Raw genomic sequence first — 20,270 nt, forward strand, 5'->3', positions numbered from 1 at the left:
AAAACTAAATTAAATTAGTCATTCCTTCTCTCTCCTCTCCAATCCCCATTCCAGAAATGAGGGTGGTGGGGGTTTCTCCAGAGCCTCTCCTCAGTAATATGGGCTACTGTGAGTATACTAAACCCATCCTCCACTATGCATTGGCTTTCCATATAACATCAATTCAAGTTCAGTGTCTAACAGAAATCTGTACTTCTACAGACAGATTGGCCCCAGGACGCTGGTGTGGGCTGAGAAGGAGCTGGTGGATAAATCTGCATATGAATTTGCAGAGGTTAGTTACAAAGAGTTTGCTCACTATTCACTCACTTTATATAGTATTAAGAATAAACAGCCAACACTACAATTGTTCTTATTTTAATTTTTTCCCCTCTCTTGACATCCACCAAAGAAAGTGTTTTGTTCTTCTAAAGGAACATCAAATAACTGCTGATCTTGCTACACAAGTGACAAGGCATAATCTTGCCATTGGTCTGCATGTGGAACTTCTCAAACTGTCTGAGAAACTTGTGTGTGGAGCATTAGGATCATACTTACAGCCTGTATTTACTAATTGTAATTACAAATCTCATTAAAAATCAATGTGAATTTTTGTTTCAGACTGAAGCCATGTTGAAAACAGCAGAAGATCTGGCAGGGCCTTATGTGTGGGGACAGTATGACTTGCTAGTCTTGCCGCCCTCTTTTCCTTATGGTGGTATGGAGAACCCCTGCCTTACTTTTGTGACTCCTACTTTATTGGTAAGTGTGAAATTTATGCGCTTTATTCTTCTGCTTTCCATCAGAACCTATTCCAAAATCTATCCAGGTGTGCATAGAACTCTGGATTTATGTTCCTTAAAGAACAATAAAATGATCCTTAGACTACCAGAGCCATAGAACTTCCATGAAACAGATGTTTGTAGTGCATGAATTTTGAGTTTAACTTGAACCATGAGGTAATTTGATTTGTTTGTCTATTCTAGGCAGGTGACAGATCGCTGTCAAATGTAAGTATAAACTTTATTCAGGTCTTCAAACCAAATACTGTATAACTTTTTAAGTTAAATCTTAAATCGTTCCTGGCAGAGAAGATATGAAATATATTTCTAAATCTTAAGTCTTCATTTAGACATCCTATATATTTTCTGTTAATTAGTTACAAAATGGAAAAATATATAGCAGGTCAGTTTAATACCAAGCTGTATTGCAAAAATTTCAGGTGCAGGGAAATCTTCTTGTCCCTATCATTTTTGCAGAACAATATCATCTTTATAGGAGGAATCTCCTGCTTCCCATTTAACTATATTGACAAATGAAATGACCCTCTAAAACAGTGTTTCTCAAATGCGGCCACCAGGGGCTTTTCTTGTGCCCATAGCGTCCTGAGGGCTATGCGTGTGTGTCCAAAATAGCAACTCCTCTCCTTTCCTGTTGCTCCTGGATGCACTGCCTTGTTGGTTGCTAGGGCCGCCAGCAGAGATTGGGCCCTGCTCCCTTCTGGAGACACCTGGGGCACAATGCTGGAGGAACAGGCAGCTGGTGAGTTTCCCACTTTCCCAGGGCTGGTGGGGCTCAGGCTTGGGCTTTCAGACCTGGAGTGGTGGGAGTGGCAGGCTCTGGCCATGAAGTTTCAGGCTCTAGCCCCAACCCCCATCCCACTGTCTCCCCCAGCCTCCCATCCAGGGCTTAATTTGTCCCCAGGCTTGGCAGAGCTGAGTAAGTCTGCTGTGAAACGTGATACTTGTATGTTTGTTAATATCACATTTCACAACTGACTTAATAGCTAGGAATAAATAAATTACAATGATGTGGATGTGCATATGTACATACTTATTTGTTTTTCCTAAAACTAATTTAAGTATTTTCAGAAAAAGTGTGAGAGCTGCCACCAGCAAGAGTTGGTGGCTGCACTCTGAGGCCACCAAAAAATATGTCCTGAGAACCCCTGAATAAAATCTACAGCTCAGCCATTTAAAGCCTTTGAAAGTTCACAGCCACAATAACACTACGTCTTATGAGAAATCTACATTACTATTATACTGAACTCCCAGCCACTGTTCTCAGTTGGTTTTCCTTCTGGGCCACACTAGCATGTACGCTTCTATTGATACAGTTTAATCAGCTATGAGGCAGAAAAGTTGAAAGCTTCTGTCTCTGACCCAATTTAAGAACTGTGGGCTACAGATAATTAATCACAAGAATGTTAAAGGGGAGCAGTTTTAGTTCTAAATAAATCCCACATATTTGAGTTAGGAATAGCCAAGCCACTGGTAAAGCCATGTTAAAAAGTGTAGCTAAATTGATTCTGGAGGAAAAGGTGGGATTCTTCAGGGTCCTATGCTAATGGTATTTATTGGTGACCTGTTTCTCTGGTATCTAGGCACTAAAACTGGTTGCAATAAGTTGTGCATAATTTTTTAATTGGAAATTGTACTTCAGTGCGTGTCCTAGTTATATTTTAATGTTTGTCGGGAGAGAGGAGTCTGATTGGCATTTCATCTAATTATTAAATCTTTCCAGTAGAGGAATATAGTCTCGTAAATGAACATAATATTATAATGCCTTCCAACAGCAGTTCTAAAATTTTCAAAGTGGACCAGATTTTTAGTATCTCGTATGCTTCCCCATTCTATTCATGATCTCATGAATCATATCTCCTCCCATTTGTAATGAAATAACATCCCTGCACTACAGCATTTGCTTACCTGGAAAAGTATTATCAGGAAAGCACTAAACACCTTAAATAATCTTTCTTTTAATGTGATTTAGCAGTTGGAAACAAGAAGAGCTGGCACTGTGTTACCAACCAGATCAGCGCGGCCAACCAGGGAAGGCTCTTTTGTCCACAGACCACAATTTGAAAACTACTTTTTCATAGAGAGTGTGGTGTGGGATATTGTAACACCAGAGTGAATCTGATATCCAGAGGCTTACTTACAATAAATGGCAGTCCGCTTTGAATGTATAATAGTTAACCCATTGTGATTCCTGCTGCTACCCCTCTTACCTTCCGCCCCCTCTCCACCCCTTGGGATTTGACAGTATATTCTCTGGGGTAATCTAATTAAATCTACTTCTGACATGGGATGAGTTATTTTTTTTGTTTGTTTGTTTTAGGTTATTGCCCATGAAATCTCTCATAGCTGGACAGGAAACTTGGTGACAAACAAAACATGGGAGCATTTTTGGTAGGTGTAATACTGAGTGCATTACAAAAAATTGGCTCTTATCTGCCATTTAGAAGTTCTGAGGAAATGGTTTTGCCATCTCACATGAATTAATGTTCTTGATAATTCTCTAGGCTAAATGAGGGACACACAGTTTACTTGGAACGTAGAATTGGTGGACGGCTGTTTGGTGAACAGTTCAGGCACTTCCAAGCTTTGGGAGGTTGGAGAGAATTGCAAAATACGGTAAACTAGTTTTGGTAGAAGTTTATTGTATGTTTATGTTTAAACATGACTCATAAAAATTAAGTTGTCATAATGTTTCCCTGAAATATGCAGCAGAAAACAATAATAGTAATGCTCCTGAAAATGTTTGCATTGGTAGTTGAGTACCAGTGTTCTCTCAGGTTTGTTTATGAACCAACAAGTTATATTGTTCAATATAAACATGACTCTGCTAGATTACAGAGGATGGTAACATTTTCAAAAAGACCTTAAGTCTCAGGGATCTTTTAAAGATTGCAGGATCTTCTGAAAGGCTGAATTTCATCCTGAACTACTCCTGAGTATTGCAACAGCTAGTGAATAACAGTGAACCCTTAATGTACAGGACATACTGCAAGAGTGTATGCTTTTTAAAACCCTTTAAAGCAATTAGCGTACCAGTGAGCAGCTAAAAGTTGCCTTTTTGTGATAGCCATAGCCAAGGCCACCCTTCTCAAACTTCAGACATTCCAAAGTGTGATACAAGCAACTGAAATGTCTGAGAGAGAACTGAAATATACAACAAAGCCTAGGTGTTCCACACTGTACCAAACTGAGTATTGAAGATCAGGAATCCTGATACTTGGTTTCTGTCTCTAGGAGGAGAATTTAAATGGTCATGATAGTTGCATTTTCAAAGACTTTTTAAGAAGTTAAGCCAGAGACAAATTGTCTATTTTTCCCCTTCCTCCAGAGTCTCCCAAAAGAAATGTCTCACCCCTTTAGGATTAATAGTTTTGTTGTTCATCCTGTCAGTGGTAACTTCTGTTTTCTTGAAGCACTGAATAAACTGTATGATTTCAGTATGGGGAAAGAGGCTGTTGCCATGGGAACAAACAAAACATGGGAGCATGATCAAAAGGCCAGCATAGCTATGTCAGTTAAGAAAGTTACTATCTCACCCCCAACTAACACAGCTATGCAGACCGTTTAGCATATGATGTTCAGGGAGGTGGGTTAGCTGTACTGGTATAAGATGAGTTTTCACTAGGGGACTTTGCCAGTATAGCTACACCGACAAAACCTTTGTAGTATAGACCAGCCCTTAGATGAAACGGTGGGCTGGTAGTCTGTACTAATTCGGGAACTTCAGCAAGTGGGATGAGCTAGAGCAGGGGTGGGCAAACTACATCCTGCGGGCTTTGGATCCGGCCCCTCGGGGCTTTGGATCCAGCCTGCGGTATTTTCCCCCCCCCCCATGGTGCTGCGGACTCTGTGCCGCTTTCAGCAGCAGCTGGCCCAATGTCCCTGCGGCCCCCGGGCCCTTGCCTCCAGGCACCACCCCCCCGCAGCTCCCATTGGCCAGGAACAGGCAACCATGGCCAATGGAAGCTTCAGGGGAGGTACTTGAAGGCGCGGCAAGGGCAGTGCATGCGGAGCCCTTGCCACCCTCCTCCCCCAGGGGCTGCAGTGCTTCCTGGAGCGGCGCAGGGTCAGGGACAGGGCAGGCATGCAGGGAGCCTATACCCTGCCTCCCAACTCCCTTCCCAAAGCCCCCTGCCTGCACTGTGCACCCCACCTGCACCCCAACTCCCTGCCCTGAGCCCCCTTGTACACTCTGCACCCCAACCCCCTGCCCTGAGCTCCCTGCTGCACCCTGTACCCCTCCTTTGCCCCAGTCCTTTGCCCTGAGCCCCTTCCTGCACACCACACCCCAACCCCCTGTCCTGGCCCTGCATACAATTTCCCCACCCCTATGTGGCCCTCAGCCCAAAAAGTTTGCCCACCCCTGAGCTGGAGCCATGTGCACCAAAGCATGGTAATCTTGGTCTTGGATGGAAGATAACTGTATAAGATGGCTGCAAATCAGTGCGAATTATGGAGCCTTTCTGGGTGAGTATTTGTGTATAATATTGTTACAGATAAATACACTTGGAGACACAAGCCCTTTCACTAACCTGATCCCTAAGCTGAATGAAGTAGACCCTGATGTTGCATATTCTAATGTTCCATATGAGAAAGGCTTTGCTTTGCTTTTCCACCTTGAACAGCTTCTTGGAGGACCAGGTGAGCATTAATAGTTCTATTTTAAAAAGCATTTTTATTTTGCTTTCAAACTTTGGCTTTCTTAATTGATACATTTTTTTTAACTTAGATGTCTTCATTGGCTTCTTGAAGGCTTATATTCAGCAGTTTGCCTATAAGAGTGCTGTAACTGAAGATTGGAAGAAGTTCTTGTATTCCTACTTCAAGGATAAGGTTGGATGGTGCTTCAGGCTAATTGAGATCCTACAGTTGTGTGAAACTGGCAGAATGTATTCTACTTGTGGCATAGCTCAGGAAGCTGAAGATACTCTATATGGTCCGAGTAAAATAGGCTGATAAAGTATTACTGCCTTTTTAAAAGAGATGTCTTATATGCCTCTTCACCCTCATTCCTATATAGAGAATATGTAAAGATGTAGCATAAAATCTTACAAACATGGGTTTGGGTTACAGTGCATGTGTTCAAAATACAGTTATTCAAAAGTAAACTACATAGGAATCAGCACTTTACATAAAGCTGTTTTTACAAACCAAAACAAAAGATTTGAACTAACTTTCAAATTTCAAACTCTTTAGAGAAAAAACACGTAGATGGTAAACTGAATAAAGATCTGTGTTGTTTGTAGGTGGATGTTCTCAACAAAGTTGACTGGAATACATGGATGCACACCCCTGGCATGCCACCAGTAAAACCAACGTAATTGTGCTTTCTTCTCTTGTCTTTCTCGCCTAAAATTTGTGTGTTATTCCAAGACATCAATTAACTATTTGAATAACTTGTACTAGAGCTGGTCAGAAAACTTCCACAAAACCTTATTTCCTGAAAATGTTTGAAAGTCGGGGGTGTGGGAGGAGGAATATGAATTCTGATAATTTTCCAAAGTGAGAAATGTTGGGGGAAGGCATGCCTTTTTTGTTTGGAAAATTGCCACAGAAAATGGAAAAAATTCAAAGTGTAATTTCCCCAGTGGAAATCTCTGCAAGAAACAGCCCTTCTTTCTCCTCCCCTCCACCCCCCACTGTCCAACCAGCTGGATAGTGTACGACTTCTGAATGTGTTTACATTCTGAGGTTGACTACAAGATATTACTCCATCTGCAGTTAATACTGTATGGGGCTATCAATGAGCAATAGCAATATTCACAACACAAGTCACAAATACCATGACGAGTGGAGTTACTTTAAAAAAGGGGAGCATGGAAATGCACTTCTATGTCGACTCTCATTGTAGCAGATTTTCCACATATTGCATTGCACACCTACGTTATAAATAGGCTTTGCAGAATTTTAATTTTATTTTTTATAACTTCAACAGATAATATTGATGGTTTTGTTTTTAGATTTTTATTGATTTTTAAATTTTCACAGTTGTGGAAAGTTGAGTTTTAAGCTTTTTTTTTTTTTCAATTTTTATTGGTTTATGTTTTCACAGTTGTGGGAAATTATGGGAGGAATCAGACAATTATTTAGTGACACTTTGAGATTCACAAAGTTAAAGCCTTATAAACAGTTATATGCAAATTGTCAACATCACATGTCAAAATAAAATATTCCTAAATCTACAAATCATACCATACTACTCATTTGCTAGTCCATTTGTAACAAGCCTCATTCAAAAATCTGAATCACCAGTTTTAACTCTAATAAGTTCTCAAATGCCATTTTGCTTAATTTGCCTATCTGTAAGTTTCAGTTGTTGTTGAAATTATTTCCAATTTCCATTGGTTTTTTCGTGGATGTTGAAATCTGTTTACCAACACTTACCGATAAAAATCTAATCCTTCCAAGCCCAATTATAGGTTATCTTGCCACTTTTACACAGCCTGTGCTACAATGCCTGTCAAATGCACTTGGAGTTATTCACATTTCAAAAATGTAATCCTTTGTTTTTCATCTTTATTAGATACGATATGGTACTATCAAATGCTTGTGATGCCTTGAGCCAAAGATGGACCAAAGTGAGTTGTTAAAGAATTCTGCAGACATCTTACAGATTTTTTTTAACTATGACAAATAAGTTGTTTGTTCTATGTAATAAGGGAAGGGCTCACATCATCCTCACAGGCCAAAGACAGTAGTGTCTGGTGAGGGAAATGCCGCCATGAATTTTTGCATTATTTCATAGGCTAAACTTTCCAAAAGAGTCTGTAGAGGTGCTGCAACTTCTTGAAATATGAGAAAGCATTGTACATGTAAACTAAGTACTTACACAGCTAACTATCTAGTGCATGCAGATAATGTGCAAATGGAGAATCCCATTGTGCATATTTTACCCTATGCCAGTGGTCCCCAACCTTTTTGGCTGGCAGGCGCCAGCCGAAGGACCACTGCGGCGGTGGAGCACCCGCCGAAATGCTGCCGATTCGGGAGCGACGCCTCTCGATGACATCACTTGTCGACAGCAAGCGTCGTCAGCGAGAGGCGTCGCTGCCGAAATTCAGGAGCAACGCCTCTCAATGACATCACTTGTCAGTGACAAGCATCGTCATCGAGAGGCGTCCCCGCCGAAATGCCGCTGAAATTCGGCAGCATTTCGGCGGGTGCTCTCCCGGGGGCCAGCACACGGGCACATTAAGATGCCCCTGCGGGCGTCATGGCACCTGCGGGCACCGCGTTGGGGACCCCTGCCCTATGCCTTAGGACTGCAATTTCAAAATTTGTTTTGATAAGGCACAGATGTGGAAGTAAGTCTCCTTTACCGATTATATGTTCATACTAACACTGCCCCTCCTTTATAAAGCAGGCAGTATGTACTCCTTGGTAAAATGCAGCAACGCCAATTACAACAAATCATTGATCATTCGTAGTAACTTCATTTTAGTTTTGCCAGGGACTGTAGCATCCTTATTTTTGCCAACTTTGTGTTTTGGCCCTACTGCACATTTGCTTCAACCTAATTCTCCTCATGCCAAAGATTCTTTTTATGAAAAAGTACACATTGCAATGTTGTACTCAACTTTTGATATTTTTTAATAAGAATCTCTTAAACTTACTTTTCACTTTATTTCATTATCTTTAATAGGAAATTAAATGGTGTAAACAAAAAAAACACTCAGCAACCCCCACAGCTTTCCCATTTTTGGATTCTTCTTTGTTTTCTGTAACCTCATAACTTAAACCCTAAAAGCAGTATTTTTACATGAAGTAGCTTGAAATTAAATGTAGGTGTCCATAAACAAAAGCAGACAGATGATGTCTTCACTGAAAAAGCCAATTATAAACTGTTTGTTGTGTTTATTTGCTTGTTTAGGCCAAAGAAAGTGATTTGTACACATTCAGCTCAGCAGATATAAAGGATTTGTCATCCCATCAGTTGATTGAGTTTCTGGCACTGTTGCTGCTGGAGGTAAGTGCAGGCTAGGAGTAGTTTGACCTAAGAATGCAAGCAAAGGCACAAATCTATTTTGTAAAAACAGGGAGCTAATACGTTGCCCAACACTTCTGAAGATCCTTATTCATCCTACTTAAATCATTTGCTTTTCTTTGGGACAGCCAGTAAGAGGTCTCCAAAACCCATTCTTCCTTGATTATTCACTTGATGAGTAACATCAGGAGACTTTCAGTTAAGGAGGCATAAACAAAATTTGAGAAGTGATTGTGTTAGTTTGAATTTAGCTTTTATGTATTGCATGATACAGGTGAATAAAATTGTAACCAGTTTGGAGTGCTTCAATAATACTGGGTCTGTACTAAAGTTTCACAGACTTACGCTGTCTATATTATGGACCTTGGTCTCCTTTGTAGCCGCTCTATATTTTAAACCCCACCCCACCCCCACCGAGCGGTGAGAGTGTCTCCCACCAGTGAAACTTAGGTTGGTCAGGAGTGTGATTATTTTTTCACCCCCCCGACTGACAAAAGTTTAGCTAACAAAAGTGCTAGTGTAGACAGAGCCTTAATAACTACCATATTATCCCTTGCCCCTTCTTTAGTTAGGTGGAGTGGAGCAAAGGGAGAGAATATGCAAGCACTTACCAGTAGCCATTGTTTTTTTGTTAAATATTCTCTCCCTTGTAGTGAAAGTCTTCTTTCTAGGTCTTTCCTCCTCTCAGAGAACATCAGTTGAAATATACCTCTTACTCATTCTTCTAATTTTGCAACTTTTTTTAGGCACCACTTCCAGTGTCACATGTAAAGCGAATGCAGGAAGTTTATAACTTCAATGCTGTAAACAATTCTGAAATAAGATTCAGGTTAGTCATAGTATGGAAATTGCTTCATGAAAAGTGTTTGATAAGGGAAAATACTACCTTATGCACAATCTGAGAAATTCTGTTCTACAAAAACGCAATAGGACACACATGAATAGTAATAACTTCTAGTAAATGTAATTTTTACATGTGCAGTGTTCCTACATGCTAATTAATGATGAAATGGGAAAATGTATTCCAGTCTGAGCATCCACAATTAGCGATAACGCCTAGGTCATCTAGTCTATTCCCCTGCCAGTGTGATTGTTCCCTGTAGTAAAAGTCCTAATGCTTTGTCCACTTAACTTTAGATGTGCCTTTCCTCACAGGGTTCATGCTCTCTTTAAAGTAAACAATTATTAAAACTTAAATGGAAATTTAAGAAAAATATCAGAGGAAAATATTCCTTTCCTCCCATTAATTCTAGTTTATGCCTATCACCATAAATTCCTTTGTATCTTGTATTTATACACCCTTAAAAGATGTCTGTACCCCAAGTTATGTTGTTGGAACTCTAAAAGCATTTATTATTGGGAGGTATTATATTATAACTTATAAAAACTTGCAAAATTGCCTAGTTTGCCATTGTAATAAACTTGCCACAAAGTGTTTTAATGGTTAGGGATTTTGTCTTGTCTCAGTGTACAGTAATCCTTTGCTATTTACCATTGACAAAACCTATATTGTTTAAGTTGCTAGTGTAGTTCCCAGTTCACATAATGATATGGAGTTCTATTTCTTTTGCTTTATTTTTATATTTATAACAAAATAGATGAGCTTGTGCAAATAGACACTTCCTACTATGTAATGACTTCCCCCAAACATACAGCACCCTAATCAACGGGGCCCTTTGGGCATTATCATAGTACTGATCTATACATCATTATAAGAGAAATAATTGCAAAAGTCAGTGTGGGGAAACCCAGAGACCCAGTTCAGCTTCATTATGAACTTAAAGTACTTAGTATCTGAATGTCATGTTGCATGTATGGTAGCATGACCTCTTCATTCTTAGGATGGAGGTAGGGAACACCATATTGGATATTAGTAGTGGAAGATCACAAATTTTGAAAACTGCTACAAACAAAAATTGGCAGCCAACTTGGAGGTGAAATTCATCTTTAACTACATTTTTCAGATGGTTACGCCTCTGCATCCAAGCCAAGTGGGAAGAAGCCATTCCTCTGGCTCTAAAAATGGCTACAGAACAAGGCAGGATGAAGTTTACTCGTCCCTTGTTTAGGTAAGTCTCACCTGCAGAACTTACAAATGAACTTTTTTTTTTTTTAAATTTTAAATTGTGGACACTCCTGTATAACACAGGCCATAGGACTCCTTTGAATTAATTCCTCTTTGAACTGGAGCAGACTTCTTAGGAAAATAATCAAATCTGCATCCTTCTAAAGGAAGTGACTAACTATAGAACTTCCAGAGCACTTTGAACATGAATATTTCTATATTTGCAGGATAAATTGAAGTTCTTATTGTATCAATTTTTTAACATAAAAACCTAGCAAACATAGATTGCAGAGTGGAAAGCCATTATATAAAGGATAATCTTAATATAAAATCTTCAGTGTAAGAATAAAACTTTCAGGTAAAAATCCATATTTAGACTAGTTTCTTATTTCTACTTATATTGTGGAATTTTTTGCAGGGATCTCTACAACTTTGAGAAATCTCGTGATCAAGCTGTCAGCTCGTTCATGCAGCACAGAGTGTGCATGCACCCAGTGGCTGCAATGCTGGTGGCCAAAGACTTGAAAGCGGGTCAAGGACAGACTGTTTAATTTCTTTAAAAAGTTATGGCAAACTACTAAAACAACTGTAACTCTGCACATTATGCTAACATGCATGCTTGATTATCTATCTGACTTTGTTTTCTGCTACTGTGGCAATAATTTGGCTTAAATGGATCTTCAAGATGAAGTTTAAAAACTTCAGTCTTGTACATCGAATGAAATTTTGGAAAACTGATAAATCTTTGGGAGATGAATGAATGGCTCTAGTACAAACAAATTATAAAGTACTTTAAAGGAAAAGATGACTTTTCTGAGATGCATTTGTGTTTGTCAGTCGTGTGGGCTTTTTTACAAATTTTGGATGAATTTTTTTTTTCTTTTCATACAAGCTTTCACGCAGCAACACACAGTTGAAGTCCTGAGTCTTTAAATATTTGGAAAAAAAATCTTTTTAATAAAACAGCCAACTTGTCAGGTCTTGTACAATCAACAAGTCTAGAAAGTAACAATAAAAATGTCATAATAAATAGCTTTTCCTTGCTGACTTCAAATATTCTGATTTCTAGAATAAATCATGTTGTATAAACCTATGTTTTTACTTGTGTGGCCTACATTACTTTAGTAGCCGAACAATTTTGTTTCTCATTCCACCCCTGATTTTTTGATGGTTTTGTTAACATGAGTTAAAGTATGACATGAGTTACAGTACATACATTACAACAGTTACATACAGTAACAGCTGGAGCTGCTTGTCAAAATTCAGTTTTTTTTGATAAAAAAGTCACAATATTTCAAGCTGAAATTTCAGAACTAAATTTTTCGGCATTGTGGCCAGCTTCATAGCTGGTTTAAAAAACATTTTTTTGAAACACGTCAAAATGCTGAAAACAATTTAAATTAAAAAAAAATTGTCCGGTGTTCTGTTGGTTCATTGTATTTTATGTAAACAGTCCTGATATGGGTCCTTAATCAGTTAGGGATTTAAGCACGAGTAGCCCCATTGACTTTACCTAGCTGGCTCAGGGGGTGTTTGATAGCAGCCTTCAACTACCTGAAGAGGGGTTCCAAAGAGGCTGGAGCTCAGCTGTTTTCAGTGGTGGCAGATGACAGAACAAGGAGTAATGGTTTCAAGTTGCAGTAGATGAAGTCTAGGGGCACTCTGCTTGATACTGGCTTCCAGCTAGCCATCAAGCCATTGATCACTACCTGATGAGCCCGACAATCTAGCCAGCTTTCTATCCACCTTATAGTCCATTCGTCCAGCCCATATTTCTTTAACTTGCTAGCAACAATACTGTGGGAGACTGTATCAGAAGCTTTGCTAAAGTCAAGGTATAGCACGTCCACTGCTTTCCCCATGTCCGCAGAGCCAGTTATCTCATCATAGAAGGCAATCAGATTGGTCAGGCATGACTTGCCCTTGGTGAATACATGTTTACTGTTCCTGATCATCTATTCAAGTCCTAGTTAGAAACTTTTGAATTAACTTGATAGAAGGCACTCAAACTGAAAGCGCTTCCTTTGGAGGGAGCTGCACTAAATCATTATAGTTTTCTGTGGATAAAGCCTGAATGAGCCACTCTTTCCCGTCTTACTACTCAGCGTAGAGTATTAATGTCTGGTTGAGACCATGCCATTTGGAAAAGGATTCTTCCTTTTCCATTGTATACTCTAACTTAGGGGAAATGTTTTTTCCCCCTCCATCTCTCTCTCTCTCACACACACACAAAATATGGGTATTCTGTGATGAAGGGGAGGAATTTGCTACTATTTTTTTGAGCCCTATGTCCGCCTTGGTTTCCCTATGCACGTGGTACTGCTGTGCACTGAGTGTTTCAAACATGTAGCTGTCTGGTTGGATACTAGACACATTCACATATATGTGTATGTCCTGTTCCATTTGTTAATGGATGATCAGGAAGAGACAATGGAAGCCCCAAGAACTGGGAAGCAGAGACTCGCTGGACATGTGAACACCACATGGGTGCAGCTGGGAAACGATCAGGTGTGAACAGACTGCTCTTAGGGCTGTTGCTGTGAACGGAGGACAGATGGGGAGAGAGTGTCAAAATGGATCTCAGCGAATCGGCATGGCAAAGGCATTGCTTCCACCAATGTGGAGTCTGTCTTTAGGGTAACACTGGAAAGTACGCTTAAGACTTGTAGATGCTATATTCCAGGTGACTAATAAATGCTCTCTTGGTTTGAGAAGTCTGCCTTACCTCACCACAGATACCTGCTGTTTGCTTTGCTGTCTAAAATGTAAAAGCCTCTCTCTCTCTCGAGTGATCTCAGTTGTTTAGGGAATCACCACTGGCTTTGGGAAGTTTGCCCAAACTGTTGTTCCAACTAGTAAACTCAAGTATATTGTATCTGCATGCTTCTTTAACTTAGAAAATGGGTAGAGAAAGTAGATCCATATGATTTCTACAGTGTACATTTTTAGTCCATTTTTCTTCCTAAACCACGAGGGATATTTTCTCAGATTTGTGAAAACATTTTCTATTTTTGAACACAATTTTGAAATTGTTTGGCTTGTAAATGACTTTCCTTGTAAGAAACTTGAAGTGAATTTAATTTAGTCACATTCCACAGATAATGGGAAATTGACTTCAAATTTTTCACTTCCACAAATTCCTACAAGTCTATACTAATTAAATGTGATTTATAATAGTTTCCTAATGGCTTGAAAATATCTGCCTTTCCTCATGCTAGCACTGATACAATAGGTAATGTGTAGAGTAAATGTGTTGGTATATCTTACACAAGGCAGGTGAGGTAATTTTTATTGGAGCAGCTTGTGTTGGTGAAAGAAGCATTTGAGCTACATAGTTCTTCAGGTCTGGAAAAGTAATCACTGTCATGGTTACATACAAAGTGAAACGTTTAGCATAAGTGGTAAATGTTACCCAGAATTGGGTCATCTAGTAAGCTTAGGAAGGACTAATGACCCACCAGAGTTTGGCAGAAAGCAGCACGTTTATTATACTGATAGCTAAGCTCAAAAGTGCGGAGGGGGGGAGTCACATTCACACTCGCATACTCATGCTCCCAGAACAGGCATGGCACTGGAGATGTCAGGATCCTTCAAGGTAAGTGTCCCACAGCACAGCGATGGGCAGCGCGATGAAGATAAGTCTTCCCGAGGCACGATGGAATGCAACACAGCGAACCACTGGCCAGGTGGTCCCTGCAAAGTACAAGCTTGTGAGTGCACTCCTGAGCACATGGCCCCTTCCCCTTTTTAAGGACCTGCTCCTCATGGCCTGCAACTAGAGATGACTTGGCCACATCTGGTTGGTCACACTCCACCTCCGCCAGTGTCCATGAATTGGGTGTGTGAATGCTGCCTAATTAGAGTCCCAGACTCCTTGTCTATCTAGGAGCTCTTCTGATCTTCCAGCTGTTTAAGCATTCCAGGAGGGAGGGGTGGGGGAAAGCCACTTCACAGGTATTCAAAGGGAGCGGGGGAAGTGTAACAGACCTTTTGAGCATACAGGTTATATGTAGCATACAGATCTCTGCTGCTCCTACAACAGTAAACATGTTGCAAGAGACCATTTAAGATGAAGAGGGTATGTCTTCTTCTTTAAAGGTGATGCTATCCAAGATGAAATAGACATTATACCTACTATATTTTACTTGGTGCTCTTCAAGCTGGCATTTTTCTACACCATATTTTAATCCCTGCTTCCTGAGTCTAAAAAGAAAGCTCAGTGCTAGCGACCAGATGTCCTGATAAAATTGGGACTGTGCAGGTATGTAACACTTTGTCCCGCGTCCAATCAATGTGCAATCGGGACACCATTTGTCCCAATATTTGGGTAAGGAGGCGAGCGGGAGGGAGGCGCTGACCCCATGGGTGCTTTGGGGCTGGAGCACTGACAGGGAAAAATTGCAGCCAAGCTCCCTCCTGGGCCCCTCCCCCAGCGTGCCACATCCCCGCTCCTCTCCCCCTCCAGCACTTCCCACCACCTAACAGCTGTTTGGTGGTGCTTAGCGCTTTCCAGGAGGGAGGGGGAGGAGCAGGGCCAAGGCACGCTCAGGGGAGGAGGTGAAGAGGCAGGGCAGGGGCGGGAACTTGGGAGAAGGAGGGACGAGGCGGGGGGTGGGCGAGCACCCAGCTGGCTGAGGGGAAGTCGGCACGGTAGGGATGAGTGGTGGGGGGGTGAAGAGGCGAGCAGCAGGTGGGCGAGGAGGCAAGCAGTGGGTGGGGGACTGAGGAGGGACACAGCAAGCCAGCAGCAGGCCGGGGGATGAGGAAGGGCACAGGGGAGGCCAAGTGGGGAGGGGGTGGGACCTGGGGCAGAGTGGGGGCAGAGCCTAGGAGAAGCAGGGGTGGACTGTGGGCAGGGCTGATGGCACCCCAGTGTGTCCCAATATTTTAGTGTGGTGATCTGGTCACCCTACTCGGTACAGCAGTGCTCTCAGTGGTTTATGGGTATTTCTGGTATGTCCTTCTGTCCATAGTCACCCTGGTTGCAAGGGAGCCCTTCAGTGATTAATATGGACACCAAGAAGGGAGTAAAGTCTCTCTCCCAGCTGATAGGATGGTGATATCTACCTTCCCCTAAACAATTTGTGCTGACTTGGAGTGTACGCATGTGTACAGAGGAGCTAGGAACAACCTTAAGTTTAGCTCCTTATTTAGGCAAAATCTCATTGATGTTTGGACCCTGTGTAAGAAGCGTCTCTTATTCAATTCCAGAGCCAAGGGCTGCCCTGGCTGGGATCCAACCCACAAGTGCTCAGTGCTGTTCAGCTTTACAACTTGCAGAGTTGGGCCTGCAAGCAAATTTGGTGTCTAAAGAGGTGGCAGAGAAGCTGGTTTCACCATTTTTACATTAAAATGTAACTCATTCATATGGGATATGCCAGTGTTAGTTTGTTAGTTAGTATGCCAGCTTGAAGAGCACCAAGTGTGCTGCGAGTCTGCAATAAATATTACTTTTTTAAAAGTGGTTGTAGTGCTTGTAAAAGGTGCCCGACAGCCAACATTGAGAAACAGCTCCAGCATGGAGATCAGTAATACAAGCTTCCTCTTGCTGACCTGCCAATTGGCCTTACACTGCTCTAGAGAGACTGCATCTTTAGAGGTGAGTTCATAGTTCAGTGTCTATTCAGTCCTACCAAGAGGGCCATTTAGTGTCAGTCCATAGTGGTGTGTGTTATGATGTGGGTATCACTCCACCTTGTCCTGCGTGGGTTTTTCATAAGAGGATGGAGTTGCCATTTGGAAAGAACTTGTTTAAAACACTGCAAGTTTTTAAAATGCACAACCAAAGCCCCATAAAAACATCCGCCAGAATCCTTTTGAAATATCTGTTTGGAAATTCTTGTTCTACAAACTAGAGCTAGATTTAGGCTCTACAGCCTAGACCCTCGAAGGTATAGAGGCGCCTAAATACCTTTTAAGGAGTTAGTGCTACATTCTTGGCACAATCTCAAAAGATAACTCCTGTGTCAGCAGTTTCACATCCCCTGTCTAGGAAAAGGTTTGCTGCTAGGGTTGGCTTTTAGTAGATAAAGTTTGTTAAATACACTAACTTATTTGTGAAGGTCCGGATCTGGGGGTGGAGAGAGGATTTTTGCTCTTTCCTGATTGGGACATTGGAATCCAGTCAGGTGCTGTTCTTTAGGCTATAGTGTGGTAAACACAAGGCTGATGCACACCACAGCTGCCTTCAGTGGAGGGAGAACCGTAGGCAGAGGAGAAGTATGCCGAGGTACACAGTGCATGTCCGAGGGGAATGGCTAGCAGTGCCTTGCCTAACTGGCACTAGCACGGTGAGATGGCTGGGGAAGGAAGCTGTGAGACGTTACATGAAAAACAAGCCTGATAATGGGGGCTTTGCCTCAGTGGAAGAAGTGAAATTCTGTGTTCGGAGGTGCAAAAGCTTTGGCTTGCTGGATCTTGATGATACTTTGGAAGACACACTAGAGGACAATGAGTTTGTTGAAGTTGGTAAGCAAACCTGCAATGACAAATTATATGGTGACTGCACTTGCTTAGGAGACCCAAAGTGTGTATTTTCTGTTTATCTTGAAATGTTAGATTTCTGTGATATAGCAAATCTAAAATTTATGAAAAAATACTAAATTGCAAACTCAGTTTTGAGAAGGCTTTTTAGGTCTTCTGTTGTGTCATACAGTTGGGTGGGATCTGATACAGTTTGGCTGTAGGTTTTGGATTTTTGTGTGTGGTAACTACCTTTTTACTGTATGTTTGTTAAGACATTTAAATACATTTGGCTGCAAATTAGAATTCTTGTCACTGATTTTTTTCTAGCTAACGAAAAATACTCTGTAGCAACAAACTGTGGGCAATAAGTTTTTTTTATTCTGTTTGTTTTTCCCATTCTTCATTGTAGTTATAGAAGGAGATGTAATGTCTTCAGATTTCATTGCATCTAAGCTAGAAGGAGTTGATTTGTATCCTTTATTGAGCATTGTTTTGGTTAATTTTTACAATTCTTAGATTTGCAAAAGTTGAAAATGCTTAGCACTTTTTCCCCCTTCAAAGGGCTTCTTTCAAAAACACTAATTAAATGGCAGCTATTTGTGTGGGTTTTTAATGTCCTTTTTTTCCTTTACATGGCTTCAGATATAGCAAATATCAAGAACCAGAAAAGGTATGGCTCAGTAATGATCTTAATACGATGTGCCCCAATTCCAATAGTTTTTTATGTTAAAAGGTGAAGTAGGGTGAAATCCTCTTATCACGGTGGGGGAAATGGCAGGTTTTCTTTGTATACTATTTTCTTTATTTGCCCATGACACAGAGTGGGACCCCACAGAACATTTCAAATGGAATTGCTGTTTGTGACATATATTATTTGTTTTCAGTAGGACTCAGTAAGTTCCTGCAAACATTTACTACCAAGTGTAGTGCTTTCTATTACCATGGGTGTAACTTTAGCGCCCTCGTAGCCAAGATGGAGTCTGCTCTGCAGGCAGCTCTGGCCAAGAGACAGCGCGCGCAGGAATGCAGCAGGAGAAATCCCTTCCACCCCAGGGGCACCTGTTCCAAACCCCCCAGAGTGAACACACCCACCCACAGGAAAAGTACAATGGACATAACAAAGGGAGATATTTATTTACAGAGGGCTGGGAGGAGAAAAACAACAAGGAGAAATATAGGGGGAGCAGTAAAACAGGGCTGCATTCAAAACAAGGCCCCACGGACCCAGTGGTAGCACAGTCTGGAAGGGCAGACACTGAGCAATATGTCTGCACACAGAGTTCAGGAGGCCTGAGCAAAGTTCCAGTCCGGTGGTGAGTCTTTGGTGCTCCTGGTCGTCTTCGGCACCAGTGAACTCTCCCCAGCAAACCCCTCCGGTGCCCTCTTCTGCCGCTCTCTGCAAAGCCCCACAGAGCGACCACCTCCCCACTTAACTATCTAACAGCCTCCCTCCTTATTCCCAGTGCAGAGTCACAAGCCCCAGTACTCACAGCCCCAGGCAGCTCCGGGCAGCCGTGATACTGGGTCCAGCTCCGGCCTGTCCTCCTCGGGTGATTCCCCCCGGCACAGGACTCCTCCTGGCTCCTGTACTGGGCTGTACCCGATCGGGCCTGTCCTCCTCAGGCCTCCGGCAGGTTCTCTCTGCTTCCTTCTCCAGGGCCAGCCATGCTGCTTCTCCTCTCTCTCCCTCCAGCTCCAGCCCTGCCCCCTGGAGTTTCCCTCCTTTTTCTTACTCTCCCCCTCCCCCTTGGGAAAAAGATTTAAAGGGGCCATGCTCTCTAGACCCCAAAGGGGTTACATGGGTAACTTCACCAATGCTACCGCAGCAGCATTTTGCTCTGCACTGTTTGCAGGATCATCCATGATGACTGCTTAACTTGTTACCTCTCGTAAAATAAGCTGTTCTTTGCTAATGCTTCTCTGAGAGAGTTCTTATTGTATGAATGAGAACGGGGCTGAACGCTGTTGTAACCCAGTTCACTATTAAGCGTTCACTGTATTTATTTAGTTATGATTGCTTAGAAATTGACTACATATACATGGCACTCACTACAATGCAGTTCTTTTGCGCAGTATATTTATTTAGATGGGAACAGTTTAACACCAGAGGACCTGGTCAATTTAGGAAAGGGGCTCTACAAGATCAAGGTAAAGATTTTGAAAGACTCTAACTCTCCAAATACTTTTTATTTAGTTATTTTTTTAAGTAGTAATAGAGGAATGAATATTGACACTATTGTTTTTCTAGCTCACACCTGAAGCTGAAGCGAAAGTCAGACAATCAAGAGAAGTGATTGAAAGAATTGTAAAAGAACAGACTGGTATTTTTTTTTCTTTTCTAACTTCATTTTGTTGTCAGTTTTAGCTGACTTTAGTTAGATTCTCTTCTTTATCTGAAATATCTGTTTCTTTCAGTTGTTTATGGAATCACCACTGGCTTTGGGAAGTTTGCTCGAACGGTTATTCCAACTAGTAGACTCAAGTATGTTGTATCTATTTCCTTCTTTAATTTAGAAAATGGATATAGAAAGTAGATCCATATTATTTCTACAGTGTACATTTTTAGTCCATTTTTCTTCCTAAAAGGAGAGGGATATTTTTGCTCAGTTTTGTGAAAAACTTTTTCTCTGTTTGAACACTGGAAGTTGGTTTTTAAATGACTTTTCTTTCTTTGTAGGGAACTTCAAGTGAATTTAGTTCGATCACATTCCGCAGGTAGTGGGAAATTGATTTCAAATTTGTTTCTCTTCCACAACTGTTAGAATTGGGGTTTGTAACCTTGAGAATGTTGTCATTGCAGGTGTCGGGAAGCCTTTGATCCCAGAGAGATCTCGCATGCTTTTAGCTCTCAGGATCAATGTCTTAGCAAAAGGATACAGTGGAATTTCACTGGAAACTCTCCAGCAAGTTATTGAAGCATTTAATGGTAAAAAAAAGATATTTAGAAATGAATACAGCTGTTTTATCCTTTGTGTTA

General features: G+C 41.3%; 2 protein-coding genes across 4 annotated transcripts in view; both read left to right on the plus strand.

The window, feature by feature from the left end:
• LTA4H (leukotriene A4 hydrolase) overlaps nucleotides 1-11,921 on the plus strand; it is a 32,430-nt gene extending 20,509 nt beyond the window's left edge. Inside the window, exons 7-19 of the mRNA XM_039500729.1 lie at nucleotides 202-274; nucleotides 601-741; nucleotides 966-989; nucleotides 3,100-3,170; nucleotides 3,284-3,395; nucleotides 5,276-5,420; nucleotides 5,509-5,612; nucleotides 6,026-6,096; nucleotides 7,303-7,357; nucleotides 8,650-8,745; nucleotides 9,510-9,592; nucleotides 10,728-10,832; nucleotides 11,247-11,921. Of these exons, the coding sequence (XP_039356663.1) occupies nucleotides 202-274; nucleotides 601-741; nucleotides 966-989; nucleotides 3,100-3,170; nucleotides 3,284-3,395; nucleotides 5,276-5,420; nucleotides 5,509-5,612; nucleotides 6,026-6,096; nucleotides 7,303-7,357; nucleotides 8,650-8,745; nucleotides 9,510-9,592; nucleotides 10,728-10,832; nucleotides 11,247-11,379 (1,213 nt within the window). The 3' untranslated portion in view covers nucleotides 11,380-11,921. The remainder of the gene's footprint in view (nucleotides 1-201; nucleotides 275-600; nucleotides 742-965; nucleotides 990-3,099; nucleotides 3,171-3,283; nucleotides 3,396-5,275; nucleotides 5,421-5,508; nucleotides 5,613-6,025; nucleotides 6,097-7,302; nucleotides 7,358-8,649; nucleotides 8,746-9,509; nucleotides 9,593-10,727; nucleotides 10,833-11,246) is intronic.
• A 5,076-nt stretch (nucleotides 11,922-16,997) lies between these two features.
• HAL (histidine ammonia-lyase) overlaps nucleotides 16,998-20,270 on the plus strand; it is a 28,310-nt gene continuing 25,037 nt past the window's right edge. For all 3 annotated transcript variants that reach the window (XM_039512082.1, XM_039512092.1, XM_039512100.1), the window contains exons 1-8: nucleotides 16,998-17,296; nucleotides 17,703-17,763; nucleotides 17,936-17,963; nucleotides 19,367-19,441; nucleotides 19,542-19,614; nucleotides 19,709-19,775; nucleotides 19,971-20,008; nucleotides 20,094-20,219. In XM_039512082.1, the coding sequence (XP_039368016.1) occupies nucleotides 17,050-17,296; nucleotides 17,703-17,763; nucleotides 17,936-17,963; nucleotides 19,367-19,441; nucleotides 19,542-19,614; nucleotides 19,709-19,775; nucleotides 19,971-20,008; nucleotides 20,094-20,219 (715 nt within the window). In that variant the 5' untranslated portion in view covers nucleotides 16,998-17,049. The remainder of the gene's footprint in view (nucleotides 17,297-17,702; nucleotides 17,764-17,935; nucleotides 17,964-19,366; nucleotides 19,442-19,541; nucleotides 19,615-19,708; nucleotides 19,776-19,970; nucleotides 20,009-20,093; nucleotides 20,220-20,270) is intronic.

This window comes from Mauremys reevesii, linkage group 1 (genome assembly GCF_016161935.1).
Source record: "Mauremys reevesii isolate NIE-2019 linkage group 1, ASM1616193v1, whole genome shotgun sequence".
Taxonomy (NCBI): domain Eukaryota; kingdom Metazoa; phylum Chordata; order Testudines; family Geoemydidae; genus Mauremys; species Mauremys reevesii.